Genomic DNA, 16,618 nt, shown 5'->3' with positions numbered 1-16,618 from the left:
CCATAGAAAATCTTGTTAACAACTTATATCCATTGAAAATTTTGTTAAAAGTTTATTGCTATAGAAAATTTTGTTAGAATTTTATTTCTATAGAAAATTTTGTCAAAATTTTATTTCTATAGAAAATTTTGTCAAAATGTTATTTATTTAGAATATTTTGTCAAAATTTTATTTCTATAGAAAATTTTGTCAAAACTTTATTTCTATAGAAAATTTTGTTAAAATATTATCTCCATAGAAAATTTTGTTAACAACTTATATCCATTAAAAATTTTGCTAAAAATCTATGAAAATTTCTGTAGAAATTAGAAAATTGTGAAAATTTTATTTCTATAGAAGTTTTTATCAAAATTTTATTTCCATAGAAAATTTTGTCAAAAGTTCATTTCTAGAGAAAATTTTGTTAAAATTTTATTAATATGGAAAATTTTGTCGAAATTTTGTCTGAAGAAAATTTTTTTTCAAAATTTTACCTCTATAGAAATTTTTTGGAAAATTTAATTGCCATAGAAAATTTTGTCAAAATTTTATTTATATAGAAACTTTTGCCGAGATTTTGTTTCTATAAAAAAATTTGTCAAAATTATATTTCTATTGAAAATTTTTTCAAAATTTTATTTCTATAGAAAATTTTATCAAAATTTTATTTACATAGAAAATTTTGTCAAAATTTTATTTCTATTGAAAACTTTATCAAAATTTTATTTCCATAGAAAATTTTGTCAAAAGTTTATTTCTATAGCAAATTTTGTCAAAATATTATTTCTATAGAAAATTTTGTCAAAATTTTATTTCTATAGAAAATTTTATCAACATTTTATTTCTATAGAAAATTTTGTCAAAATTTTATTTCTATAGAAAAATTTTATTTCTATAGAAAATTTTGTCAAAATTTTATTTCTATAGAAAATTATGTCAAAATTTTAGTTCGATAGAAAATTTTGTCAAAATTTTATTTCTATAGAAAATTTTGGGAAAATTTTGCATAATTTTATTTCTATAGAAAATTTTGTCAAAAAACTTTCCTATACAAAATTTTGTCAAAATTTTATTTCTACAGAAAATTTTGTCAAAATTTTATTTCTATAGAAAATTTTATTTCTATAGCAAATTTTGTGAAAATTTTATTTCTATAGAAAATTTTGTGAAAATTTTATTTCTATAGAAAATTTTGTGAAAATTTTATTTCTATAGAAAATTTTGTCAAAATTTAATGTCTATAGAAATTTTTTGTCAAAATTTTATTTCTATAGAAAATTTTGTCAAAATTTAATGTCTATAGAAATTTTTTGTCAAAATTTTATTTCTATAGAAAATTTTGTAAAAATTTTATTTCTATAGAAAATTTTGTAAAAATTTTATTTCTATAGAAAATTTTGTAAAACTTTTATTTGTATAGAAAATTTTATTTCTATCGAAAATTTTGTTTGTATAGAAAATTTTGTGAAAATTTTATCTCTATAGAAAATTTTGTCAAAATTTTATCCCTATAGAAATTTTTGAGAAAATTTAATTGCCATAGAAAATTTTGTCAAAATTTTATTTATATAGAAAATTTTGACGAGATTTTGTTTCCATAAAAAAATTTGACAAAATTATATTTCTATAGAAAATTTTGTCAAAATTTTATTTCTATAGAAAATTTTGTCAAAATTCAATGAACTGACTGAATTTATTCTGATAATTGGTTGATAGTTTTGCTGCAAGTAGGGGATGCTGATGAGGAATGTGGTAATTCCGAAACGTGCGTCCATCCAACCATCTTGCAGTCTATATAACATTCTTTTCCTCTGTTGGTTAAGCTACACTTGGAGTTTAGTCAATGTATGGTTTTAAGCTGAATTCAAAAAAAAAAAAAAACAACAAAATTTTATTTCTATAGAAAATTTTGTCAAAATTTTATTTCCATAGAAAATTTTGTTAAAAATTTATTTCCATAGAAAATTTTGTTAAATATTTATTTCTATAGAAATTAGAAAATTGTGAAAATTTTATTTCTATTGAAGATTTTATCAAAATTTTATTTCAATAGAAAATTTTGTCAAAAGTTTATTTCTATAGAAATTGTTGTCAAATTTTTTTTCCTATAGAAAATTTTGTCAAAGTTTTATTTCTATAGAAAATTTTCTCAAAATTGTATTTCTATAGAGAATTTTGTCAAAAATTTTATTTCTATAGAAAATTTTGTCAAACTTTTATTTCTATAGAAAATTTTGTCAAAATTTTATTCCTATAGAACATTTTGTCAAAATTTTATTTCTATAGACAATTTTGTATAGAAAAATGTTTTCAAAATTTTGTGTCTATAAAACAATTTGTCAAAATTTTAGATTTTATTTCTATAGAAAATGTTGTAAAAATTTTTTTCTATAGAAAATTTTGTCAAAATTTTACTTCTATTGAACATTTTGTCAAAATTTTATTTCTGTAGAAAATTTTGTCAAAATTTTATTTCTATAGAAAATTTTTTTCAATCTTTTTTAAGAAAATGTTGTCAAAATTTTATTCCTACAGAAAATTTTGCCAAATTTTACTTCTATAGAAAACTTTGTCAAAATTTTATTTCTATGGAAAATTTTGCAAAATTTTATTTCTAAATATCTAAAATTTTGCCAAAATTTTATTTCTATAGAATTTTTTTTTTTTCAAAATGTTATTGCTATAGAAAAATTTTTCAAAATTTCGTTTCTATAAAACAATTTGTCAAAATTTTATATCTGTAGAATTTTTATTTCTATAGAAAATTTTATCAATTTTCTATAGAAAATTTTGTCAACATTTTATTTCTATAGAAAATTTTATGAAATATCCTCTCAGTTGGAGAGGTATATTTTGCAAAATCTAAAAACCAAAACATAAAAATTGTACAATCTACCAAAGAGAAACACATATACCATTTGTGGTAGAATTCTACCAACTGTAGCAAGCGTGGTCCTCATACGACTTCTACCTCTTAACAAAGTCAACAAACATTTCCAAATCCAATTTAACCTTAATTTAGGTCATGAAATTAAACGATTGTAGTTAAATGTTCCTTTATGTTAGGATTCAATCTTTTTAGTGTCTCGCTCAATGTTCGCCTGCCGTCATTCGTTTTAAATGTGACTTAAAATCCACTCATCTGTGATCTACAATACGCAAATAAAGTATACTACTTCCAAAAATTGTAAACAAAATTAACTTTCGCTCATGCCACCAAATACAAATACAAGGCCTTAATTAACATTAAAATATTCAACAACTTTTTCTAAATATTTACTCTTTAAACCACGAAATATATACTTTTTCATAAAGTTTCGACAAAAATTTGGAAAAAATAAAATACCAAAAACCTCTTTATCCCTAAATGAAACATGCTTAACTTTGCTTTAAAAAAACGTAACAAAATTTGCAAATATTTTACATACGCACCCCATTCCATTTAAATAATTTGTGCTTCCTAGGCCAAAGCTGCAAAATACGTCTTGATGCAACCAGAACACGGCCAAACTTTCTCCTTGCAGAATACGCTTGGATAAGCAAAATAAAAGTAATGTGAGGAATTTTTATGGAGTGTGTGGCAAGAATTAAATTTATTTTGGCAAAAAAAAAACGAAATTTTCATCTTCAAACAAGTCAATACGGTCGTAAGGCAGGCCGAATCTTATGTACCCTCCATCATGGATTGCGTAGAAACTTCTTCTAAAGACTGTCATCTGCAATCGAATAACTTGGGGTGTAGTAATATATACCGATGGCAAGGTATCTTAAAACTTAACATCGTCCTCTAAATTGTAAGTTAGTCCATATTTGGTATATATAAGACACAAATAGGCAGATTAAATGCGTATATAATTCAGTTCTTGAACGGTATATAGAGGGAAGTCTACAAATAATTACGAACCGATAAGAACTTTTGCGCCGTAATTAGAGAGCCAGAATTGAAATGTGGGTTCGCTTTATATGGAGGCTATATACAATTATGAAGCTATATGTACATAACTATAGGCCGATATGAGCCAAGTTTGGCATGGTCGGTAGAGACCATATACTGTATACTGATCTGTATGTATGGGGACTATATATAATTATGGGCCAATATGGACTAAATTTTGCATGGTTGTTTATGTCCATATACTAACACAAAATTTCAACTTTATCGGATGAAATTTGCTCCTCCAAGAGGCTTGTAAGGTGGTTTTCTTTGTGGACTAAGGTGGTGCTAGTATAGCCTTAGGGTGGAAGGGGGGTAGGAGAAGGTAGTGGGGAGTGCTGGTAAATTACAAGGATTGGATGCGAACGAATCGCATTAAGATGAATCGGGTGCTGCTATCGGAAGTTCGGCTGCGGTCGTTGCCACTCGCTTTACTGCATACAGTGTCGCTAAGCAAGTAAGTGAGTACAGTGGTACGAAGGGGAAAAATGGGGAAATTAAATTAAATGGAAAAGATCAATAAGGTACAGCGGTGCGAGGGGAAAATCAATAAAATTCAAAAATAATATGTACGAGCAATTGGCTCGTTACAGGCTCCCCAAGTAAAATCTGGGGATAGGTTTATATTGGGGCTATATATAATTATGCACCGATATGGACACATTTTTGCATGTTTGTTAGTGTCTATATATTTGTATCTCGTACCAAATTTCAACCGGATTGGATGAATTTTGCTTCTCCGGAGGTCAAATCTGGAGATCAGTTTATATGGGGTCTACATATAATTATGGAGGGATATAGACAAATTTTTACATGGTTGTTAGAGACCATGTATTTACACTACGTACCAAATTTCAATTGGATCCGATGAATTTTGCTACTCCAAGAGGCTGCAGAGGTCAAATCTGGGAATCGGTTTATTTGGAGGTTACATAATTATGGATCTATATGGACCAATTTTTGCATGGTTATTAGAGACTATATATTTACACCACGTACCACATTTTAATCGGATCGGATAAAATTTTCTTCTCTAAGTGGGTTCCGCAAACCACATCTGGTGGTCAGCTTATATGGGAGCTATACGTAAAAGTGATCCGATATGGCCCATTTGCAATACCATCCGACCTACATCAATAACAACTATTTGTGCCAAGTTTCAAGCTTATTTCGTTCGGATGTTGGTGTGATTTCAACAGACGAACGGACGCACATTGCTGGATCGACTCAGAATTCATGTTACATAATTTATCAAATAAATTAAGTTCAATTTAATTCAATTAAATTAAATTAACCTATTAGAGTACTACCACCACGTACCAAATTTCAACCAGATCGGATGAATTTTGCTTCTCCACAAGGCACCAGAGGTCAAATCTGGGGATCGGTTTATATGGGGGCTATATGGAATTATGGACTGATATGAACCAATTCATGCATGGTTGTTGGATACCATATACTAACATCACGTACCAAATTTCAACCGAATCCGATGAATTTTGCTCTTCCAAGGGGCTCCGGAGGTCAAATCTGGGGATCGGTTTATATGGGGACTATACATAATTATGGACCGATTTCGACCAATTTTGACATGGTTGTTAAAGGCCATATACTAGCACAACGTACCAAGTTTCAACCGGACCGGATGAATTTTGCTTCTCCAAAAGGCTTCGGAGCTCAAATCTGGGGACTGTTTTATATGGGGTATATATATAAATATGGAGCGATACGGACTAATTTTTGCATGGTTATTAGAGACTATAGATTTACACTACGTACAAAATTTCAACGGGATCGGATGCAATTCGCTCCTCCAAGAGGCTCCGGAGGTCAAATCTGGGGATCGGTTTATATGGGGGCTATATATAATTATGGACCGATGTGGACCAGTTTTCCGATGGTTGTTAGAGACCATATACCAACACCATATACCAACACCATCCTATGGTGGAGGGTATAAAAATAGTCAATTAAATATTTAATTAACAGAACAAGTTTTTTAATTGCAACAAAAATTAATAATCAATTGATCCAATTAATTTTTTTTGACTTTCAATTATTTTTTAAATGCTACTATCATTTCTGCGATTGAAGACATTTCAATTAAAAATTAATTGGGTCAATTAATTTCGTGATTGAATACAAAAATATTTTTTTGTGTGTACCTTTTGAAAAGTAGATACATACGCCCCTGACCAACAAAGTTAACACTTGAATACGTATGCATATATGTTCTAAAACTTTACACGTTAAGACATACATTGACGTATACACGTTTGTTTCCGTGCCTTTGTGTATCGTTTTTTCTATATAAACTGGTAGTTGTACAAGTATGGCATGGAAATTTCTTTAAGATACAAAAGAAAACATCCCATGTACTTGCAATGATTATGCTCACATGAAGGCGTAGGATTCATAAGGAAGAATTTTCTTGCACCTTGTGTCACATCATACAAGGAGCAAATACTTATCCACTCTCATACTTATACTACTTATCCATATTCCAACTAGAGGCTTTAGGATGAACACTAGAATGAGTGCAAAGTTGTATAAAGATGATGATCACAGGCACATAATTATCACAGTGTCATGTACACGTACACTTATTTATGTGGTCATGACAATGTTTATGTATATGCCTGAGAGTATATATTTGCTTACACAGACTTAATGATATTTTCACCATAAAACCGGAAATTAAATGTGAATCATCAACGCTCAGAGACGATTACGCCCCATACATTCTCACATGTATACGAATACTCATGTTTCACAAATTAACTTTGGCAAAATCAATGAAAATGTTGCAATTAGATGGTCACACTAAGGAAGAAATCATGGAGATATTATTTCCCTAAGAATTTTATATAAATATGTCAATCAATTTGTATTATTGCATTCCTAATGATAATTTCTAATCAAATCAAGTGATTGGCAGCTAAAGGCAATAGCTTAATGTCATGACCCATTCAAATGTGTTAATATTAAGAGAATGTTTGACTCAAAATCCTTCAAATAGAACGGCCCCAAGAAGAAATGAAAAAAAAAATGATTTCGGTTGGAGTTGATTACATGATAATCCATGGCATGTCAGTGTTAGAGTGCATAGAAAAAAGTACACTGTAAAACTATGGGAAAATGAACTAAATTGTATTCCACCTTTTGTGAGTTCTACAATGCATGTCAAGAGAGGCTTTAATATACAAATTATCTCAAATCGGTGCATCTTACAAACTAGAATACCTTATAAATAACATATACACTGACCATTGTCACCTAAAAATCTTAGAGCTGTACTAAATTGTCATGGCATAAAGAGTATTATTATAAGAGGATGATATTGTAATTGTAGCTGGTTATATCCATGTAACAAATGATAAATACACTCGAACCCTATTGCAAAATGTAGAATCTTACTGACAGCAAAGCGAAATCCTATATAAGAGAAAGAAAGTTGAACAGAAATAAAAAAACGGCGGTTCAATGGAGAAGTCGTGACCACAACCACAGAGTTAAATTATCTGGTAGTGGTTTTTAGCCCAAGCGCTAGTTCTCAAAGACATGTTGAACAAGCATATATGGCCGTAAGTTCGGCCAGGCCGAATCCTACACCCTCATAAAAAATCGCTTCTGTAACATATACTCCCAAACATATTTTGCTTCAAGCATATATATTTTTGGGTATTGCCCAAACATTTATATGTTTGATCTCTTCCAATATATAATATGTTTGAAAGCATATTGGTCTAAACAATATATGTTTGGTTAGTCTAAGTTCGAAACATTTTGTATTTTTGCATCCAAATTCAATAATGTTGTCTTCCAAAAAACAATATGTTATTTTGTGAACATATAATATGTTTGGAAGCATTTTGCACCCAAAAATATTATATGCTTAAAAAAATTCTCCCAGACAATATTGTGCTCAAAATTTTATTTATTTATTTATATATTTACAATCATAATGGATTATGAAAATAAACAGGTAATATAGGTGCTAACAACATAGGTTTTCGACCTGAATGCTCAAAATTTTGTTTCTGCCTAATTGTATATTCCCCCACATCTTTCTCACTTCCACGACATTTTTTAGTTCTTAGCACCTTTTTCTGTAATACAAACATTGTAGAAGAAATTATTCAATTTTATGATTTTTTTATTTTAATTTTACCTTTTGCCGGACGGGGATTCGAACAGCGGACCACACAGTTTGTAAGGATCAAGAAGTAGCTGATCAATTGCCCAAGGAAAAATAAAATGTTAATTTTGTAATAACAAGCAACAACCACCAACTTAATTCAATATCGCTCCCTGTTAAATAGCGCTCCAAGCTACTAAACACATATATGTTTATAGGCTATTTCTAAATTAATATATGTTTGCATCCAAGCATATTATATTTACAAACATTTTATGTCCCAAACATAATATGTTCTACATATTAACATATATGTCCCAAACATGTTATGCTAGTTTATGAATATTATATGCTTGCACTCAAAAATATTGTGTTTAAAAATTTGTGTTCCAAACATATAATGTTTATAGCCAAACATATGAAAAACAGTCTTTTTCATCCGTGTATGTACCCTCCACCATGGATTGCCTAGAAACTTCTACTAAAGACGGTCTTCCACAGTTAAATTACTTGGGTTGCGACCGATGACAAGACATCTTAAAACTTCTTAACATCAACTTCTATATTGTAAGTTCGTCCATGCCGCAAAAGAAAGGTCGAAAGGTCGACATTTTGCTTCAAGCATATGTATTTTCAGGATTGGTGCAAACAAAATATTGTTTGTATTGTTAAAACATATTATGTTTCACCTTAGGACATACACTGGTAGTAAAAAATTTTAATGCATTTTTTTTGTGTGGATATATTTTTAAGGCGCTAATTGGTTACTTCCAATATTTTATTTGCAGCATACTCTCTAGGTCTCTCTTTCTAAACACATATATGTTTATCGGCTCTTTCCAAATTAATATATATTTGCATCTAGGCATATTATATTTACAAACATTTTATATCCCAAACATAATATGTTCTAACATATTAACATATATGTCCCAAACATGTTATGCTAGTTTATGAACATTATATGCTTGCACTTAAAAATATTGTGTTAAAAATTTGAGTTCCAAACATATAACTTATACACCCAAACATATGAAAAACGGTATTTTTCGTCCGCGTATATTCAGTTCTTGACCGGTATATAGGGCAGAAATAATTACGAACCGATATGAACTTTTGTGCGGTATTTATAGAGCCAGAATTGAAATATCGGGGTCGCTTTATATGGGGGCTATAAACAATTATGAACACGAGTCTACCAAAAATGGCAGATTTTTTTCTGTTTGGTAGATTGGTAGAATTCTTGATGTTTTGGATGATTTTGCAAAATATTCCTCTTTAACTATGTAAGAATCATCATTTTCTATAGAAATAAAATTTTGACAAAAGTTTCAACAGAAATAAAATTCTGATAAAATTTTCTATAGAAATAAAATTTTGACAAAATTTTCTATGGAAATAAATTTTTGACAAAATTTTCTATGAAAATGAATTTTTGACAAAATTTTGTATAGAAATTATATTTTGACAAAATTCCTAACGAAATAAAATGTTGACAAAATTTTCTATAGAATTATAAAACTTTTACAAATTTTTCTATGGCAATAAAATTTTGGTAGGTTATTTTTGGCTCTTAGAGGCTCCGGTTTATATGGCGGCTATACATAATTATATCGGTTTATAATTATGTATAGCCCCAATTTGTGCATGGACCAATTTGTGCATGGTTGTTAGAGACTATATACCAACACCATGTTCCAAATTTCTATCTTCTCGTAGAGGCTTCGCAAGCCACATCTGGGGATCGGTTTATATGGGGGCTATATATAATTATAAACCAATGTGGACCAATTTGTGCATGGTTGTTAGAGACCATATACCAACTTCATGTACCAAACTTCAGCCGGATCGGATAAAATTCGCTTCTCTTTGAGGCTCCGCAAGCCAAATCTGGGGATCGGTTTATATGAGGGTTATATATAATTATGGACCGATGTGGGCTAATTTTTGCATGGTTGTTATAGACCATATACCAACACCATGTACCAAACTTCAGCCGGATCGGATGAAATTCTCTTCTCTTTGAGGCTCTGCAAGCCAAATCTGGGCATCGGTTTATATGGGGTTCTATATAATTATGGACAGATGTGGAATAATTTTTGAATGGTTGTTAGAGACCATATACCAACAGACAGACGGACGGACGGACATTCTTAGATCGACTGAGAATTTCACCATGACCCAGAATATATACACTTTATGGGGTCTGAGCAAATAATGATCTAAATAGAACGTGGGCTAACGTTATTACAAATATTAAAGCGCCGTATAGTTGTTTAGACACAAACCTAAACCGTCTCTGAAATTTTCGCCGACGGGGTAAACGATATCAAAAAATTTATCCCATTTTCACACCATGATCATCCTCTACATTTTTTTTGAAATTTCAAGTAAATCGGTTCATAGGTTCAGCTTTTTCCGAGCTCAAGCAAATTGGAGAACATAAGCCCACTTTTCAATAATTCGGGTAAGGAGGGCCTTGCTCTCTGTCAAAATATTAAAAAATTATATTCCCCATAATGATTTCATAATTTCTTCTGAAAATTTGATCGGAGAAGTCCAATTTTCAAAAAGTTCGGGAAGGGGAAGGTCCCCCTGCCACTGTACTTGGAGAAATCCGGGCAAAGGGTAGGTCCGCTCCCCGGTCAAAAATCGATACTAAAACCTTCCCTGAAAATGTCTAGCAAATCGGTGAACTTAAATCCAATTTTCAAATAGCTTAGGTTCCCCTCCCCGACCCGAAGCTGACAGCAATGAACATTTTTCATGACGTCTTGTCTAAGTTTATTCGAACAATATTTTAGATATTGCTTATACTAAATATAAAGCCGCTTTGGAGAGTGTTTTGAATTACGTAGTATACGAATAAAATGTATTCTCATTCCAATGGAGACTGTTATCTGTTGACACAATTACGTAGCTTTATGGAAATATTAGAGTGGGTTAATTTTATGTTATGATGTCAGTTAACACAATTGGGTGAATTAACTGCACCAACTGTTATACCAAAATAAACTAAATAATATAATTGAGCTTTAAATAACGGATAGCCGCTCTTACTAAACTTGTTCTAAAATATGACTAGATATTGGTTTTGCATCAAGATATTTGAGATTGGTCATGGATAATGGATCGAGTTGTTATATCCCCAACATAGGGCGTTGTCCTTCTTGAACGTTTAGACATCCCAATTTTTAACCGATTTGCCTGAAACTGGTAATCTAGAGACATTTTAGATCCACACATAAGTGTCCGGAATATGGTGTGAATCGGTCCATGCTTTGGTATAGCCCTGATATTGACCGTTATCCCGTTTTGACATCTCGAGTGTCTAGATACCCCAATTTTTATCCGATTCTGTTGGAATTTAACATATTTTGTTTAGGTCCATAAATAGGTGTTCCGAATATGGTATGGATGTGTCCATGTTTTGGAATATATGTTTGCTTGGGAGGGTATCTGTTATTAAATCCACCAGAAAAAAATAAGTGTCCGGAATATGGTGTGAATCGGTCCATGCTTTGGTATAGCCCTGATATTGACCGATATCCCTTTTTGACGTCTCGAGCGTCTAGATACTCCAAATTTTATCCGATTCGGTTGGAATTCAACATATTTTGTTTAGGCCCATATATAGGTGTTCCGAATATGGTATGGATGTGTCCATGTTTTGGAATATATGTTTGCTTGGGAGGGTATCTGTTATTAAATCCACCAGAAAACCTATACATTTTCAAGTAAGCCTTAACAACGTAGAGTTGTCAAAAGAAACTATTATATTTGATTCATGATGGTGGGTATTTAAGCTTCGACCAGACTAAACTTGGAGACATATACACTGGCTTGTACTTAATATTACGTACTTGAGATTGCCAGAAATCACCATTTTGATTTATGACAAAGTGAAGGGTAGAACTTTATACCCATCTACATGTTCATATGAACCCACATTAATGTTCGCAGGTTAAAAATGTGATAAGACCTTTAGTCAGCACATATGATTTGCTCATATACACCTGAAAATACCTGGAACTTTAAATTAAAAAATAACAAAACAGTCAGTCAATTTTCTTATAGCCCGAAGTATTTGTTTATGGTATTTTCTTCATACGCGGCTCATTGAATCTTCGCGTATATTGCGTATTTAAATTAAATTTATTTTTCTAACAAAATCAATTCAATTTAATTTTCACCTTTGTATTGTATACATACGCATTAATTCGTTAAGTGTTAAAATGAGTAAATATCTATTGGAGTTGGGCAATCCATTTCATAAAATTGATAAATTTCTCGATGGTAAGTGATGGCATCAACATATCTCCTGTTTTTGTTCTCTTAGGTCGTATCAAATTTAACATTTAATGCTTTTGGCAAACACATTTCCTTACTATATTGTGTGCTACCCATATTCATTTTATCACAATTTTCCATATGGGATTTTAGTGTACTCCAAGTGTGTGTCCGCACGTTATTAGCCCCCAGTCAATCTGATGTTGTACTGGGAAAGTATAGTACTCTATTTTGGAATTGAAAGAGCTGGAATTGATTTATATTTAGTGTAGACACTTCTCATATCTAATCAGTTTCATTATTTCTCGTTGGTTGCAACAACAACGACAACAATAACAATAACAGCCACCAATGAATGTCTAATAACTTTCGCTATCATTTTTATCAATGAAAAATTACACATACTACATATGTGTCATCAATTCATTTACAATGTTTGTTGACATGACATTGTGCCAACAAAACACAAAAACGAATACATCGTTGAACTACTCATGATATAGTAGTACAAGATGTTTATGTGTAAGGTGGGTCGATTTGAATGAGGGAAAAATTACACTGAAATTGGTACACGGACGAAAAAGACTGTTTTTCATATGTTTGGGTGCAAAAATTATATGTTTGGAACTCAAATTTTTTTAATACAATATTTTTAAGTGCAAGAATATAATGTTCATAAACTAACATAACATGTTTGGGACATATATCTTAGAACATATTATGTTTGGGACATAAAATGTTTGTAAATATAATATGCTTAGATGCAAGTATATATTAATTTGGAAATAGTCTATAAACATATACGTGTTTCGAAAGAAAGATCTAGAGAGTATGCTGCAAGTAAAATAATGGAAGTAACCAATTGGCGCCTTAACAATATATCCACACAAAAAAAATTTCATTAAAATTTTTTACTACCAGTGCATGCCCTAAGGTGAAAAATAATATGTTTGAACAATACAAACAATATTTTGTTTGGACCAATCCTGAAAATATATATGCTTGAAGCAAAATGTGTTTGGGATATATATATTATATTTTTTTTGAGGGTGTAGTCTCCATACGGGAAATTGGTGCAAATTGCCACTGACGGAACTATTACAGAACTGGTACCTGTGCTCGAGTTAGTTGCAATTTTAAATAGTCGCAATTTATTTATTTCCGTACTCGCTTGATATTAAAATCTTACATCCATTACGATTTTAATATCCAGCATTTTCGCATTTAGTAAAATAAAATTATCAAAATAACCTATTGTTCGACATATTTCAAAAGTTTTTTTTTTCATTTCGGGTTCGATTGGGATGCCCAAATTGAAACATATTTCTAAGAGTTTGTCCTATACTGGTTCCTGAGGACCTGTCTATGGGGTGCTCCTGCTAAATTGTCCCAGGACGTGTTCTTGGGGATGAGTCCAAGATGCGTCCTAAAATGTACCCCGTCAAGACAAACCCATGTTAAAATGACCGGTCCCTTCCATACGTTTTGACTAGAACTGGGACTGGTCCATACACACCTGGGATTAGTCCTGTACCGGTGCTGTGGTTGATCCATTTCCCGTAGGGCTACTTAACACTAAGGATACCTTTGCTACTGATTGATTAGCATGCCTGCCTTACATACAGAGGGTCCTGGGTGCAATCCCAGTTTTGACCAAATACCAAAAAGTTCTTTAGCAGTGGTTCATCCCCTCTCAGTAATGCTAGTGACTTCGCTGAGTGTTTCAAAGCTTCTTTAAAAGGTTTCACCTTAATGTGAAATGCCGTTTGGACTCGGTTATAAAAGAGAGAAGTTCAACCCAATCATATCCACCACTGGATTGAATAGTAGAGGTGTGCGCGTGACACGCGTGAATCACGTGAGTCGTGAACAAAATCTGAAGCAACTCCGTGAACGTGCGTGAATGGTACTGAAACAAATATGTCGTGCGTGAGAAATAAAATCGGTTCGTGAATGTGCTTGAATAAAATATATACAAATCACGTTCACGAAAAAATTTAATTCATACTCGTATGATAACTGAAATTAATTTACCCAGCAAAAACTGAGTAAGCACTAGTGATTCTTCCAGTAATACCGCTAATCAAATACTTACTACTTGTAGTATTGCCTGGAATTTAATAATAACTTACCTGTGTAGACCTGTGATTCCTTTCATTAATACCAGTAAGTAAAATCATATCTTGAGGTCCGGGTTCGAATCCTACACAAACCCTCTTCTTTTTTATTATTTTATATATTATTATTTTTTTATACCCTCCACCATAGGATGGGGGGTATATTAACTTTGTCATTCCGTTTGTAACACATCCAAATATTGCTCTAAGACCCCATAAAGTATATATAAAAGGTTGGCTGATAAGTCCCCGGTCTAACAAAGAAAAACACATTTTTTTGTCAAAATTCGTTTTTATTATTCAACATAGTTCCCTTCAAGAGCGATACAACGATTATAACGACCTTCCAATTTTTTGATACCATTTTGGTAGTACTCCTTCGGTTTTGCCTCAAAATAGGCCTCAGTTTCGGCGATCACCTCTTCATTGCAGCCAAATTTTTTCCCTGCGAGCATCCTTTTGAGGTCTGAGAACAAGAAAAAGTCGCTGGGGACCAGATCTGGAGAATACGGTAGGTGGGGAAGCAATTCGAAGCCCAATTCATGAATTTTTGCCATCGTTCTCAATGACTTGTGGCACGGTGCGTTGTCTTGGTGGAAAAACACTTTTTTCTTCTCATATGGGGCCGTTTTGCCGCGATTTCGACCTTCAAACGCTCCAATAACGTCATATAATAGTCACTGTTGATGGTTTTTCCCTACTCAAGATAATCGATTTCGGGCGTCCACTGCGTTCACCATCCTCCGTGCTCATTTCACCACGCTTGAATTTTGCATACCAATCAATTATTGTTGATTTCCCTGGTACAGAGTCCGGAAACTCATTATCAAGCCAAGTTTTTGCTTCCACCCTATTTTTTCCCTGCTGAAAACAGTATTTTATCAAACCACGAAATTTCTTTTTTTCCATTTTTTCACAATAACAAAAGTTGCTTCACAAAAGACGCTCTATCTCACAAACTAATTCACTTACAGACGTCAAATTTTGACACGAATCATTTGAAGGTTGGTACTATATAAAAATAATATGCATTTAATACTAGCGACGCCATCTATGTGTCAGACCGGGACCTTATCAGCCAAACTGTTATTTGCCCATAATTAGATATAGCCCCCATATAAAGCGATCCTCAAATTTTATTTCTTGGGCCTGGTTGAACTTTCTACTAATCATGAAATAATTGGTCGATGTCCGACCGACCGACCACATATAAACCGACCCCCCAAGTTTGATTTCTGGAGCCTCATGGAGGAACAAATTTCATTCGATCCGATTGAAATTTGGCTCTCTAATTACCATGCGACTAAGAACTAAATTGGTATATAAGTATTTACTTCATCATAATATCTCTCTTTTTCTACCTTAAAAAAAAAAAAAAACAAGCAAACTTTAAAAAAATAATCAGTAATAGCCCTTCAACGAAAAACCACTAAGAAAAAACCCCAAAACAGCCTCTAGTGTATAATCCTTGCTTTGTGGTATCAAATAACCCTCTAGGCAATAATATACATAAACCCCCCAATTAAGAGAAATTTCATTATACGCTTAATTAGCAAAATATGCTTACGATTTTTTTATTTATCTTTCTTAAACAGTTTTTATTTAATGCTTCTCCGAAGAGATTTTAAGAGATAGCATATATTGTAGCGAACTTTTTTCCTAAGGTTTAATAATTCTTCCCCGTTTTTCATTATGTCCCAAGGCTTTTAAACGGAACAAAAAGGATGCAGTACAAAAAAAAAAAAAAACATGAATGAAATACCGTCCATTTCCTTCGAAACATAATTTACGAAAAAAATTGATGGAAAATGGAAACAACGAAACTGGAATGAAAAGAGAAGATAAGAGTTGAAATATGATAAATACTTATATTAATTGGAAATACATTTAAATGTAGTGATGATATTTGGAGATTTCTAGCGTAAGCACTTTTTTGCTGATTGGTTATAGCTTTAATAAAGTCTATTATTAAATCATGTTTATATAAGGGATTAAGAAATTCGTTATCAAAAATCCTTTAATAGAATGATTTAAAGAAAATAAATTTCCTAGTTTAAATTTTGCTTACATCGTATTAACAAATGTAGAACTACACAAAAAAAATTATTTTTCTGATTCAATAACGAAATTAATTGATCCAATTAATTTTTTTAATTGAAA

The 16,618-nt window shown here is 31.5% G+C and overlaps 1 protein-coding gene across 9 annotated transcripts in view; it reads left to right on the top strand.

The window, feature by feature from the left end:
- Nucleotides 1–16,618, top strand: part of cpx (synaptic transmission protein complexin) — a 1,078,564-nt gene that overhangs the window by 903,270 nt on the left and 158,676 nt on the right. For 2 of the 9 annotated variants that reach the window (XM_075291791.1, XM_075291790.1), the window contains exon 1: nt 12,172–12,347. The exons of the other annotated variants lie outside the window; for them this stretch is intronic. In XM_075291791.1, coding sequence (XP_075147906.1) covers nt 12,287–12,347 — 61 coding nt within the window. In that variant the 5' untranslated portion in view covers nt 12,172–12,286. Of the gene's footprint in view, nt 1–12,171; nt 12,348–16,618 lie in introns of those variants that run through there. 9 annotated transcript variants of the gene reach the window in all.

This window comes from Haematobia irritans, chromosome 1, assembly GCF_050003625.1.
Source record: "Haematobia irritans isolate KBUSLIRL chromosome 1, ASM5000362v1, whole genome shotgun sequence".
NCBI classification, from domain to species: Eukaryota; Metazoa; Arthropoda; class Insecta; order Diptera; family Muscidae; genus Haematobia; species Haematobia irritans.
The sequence above is the reverse complement of the archived record's forward strand: the minus strand, read 5'-3'. Positions and strand labels throughout refer to the sequence as shown.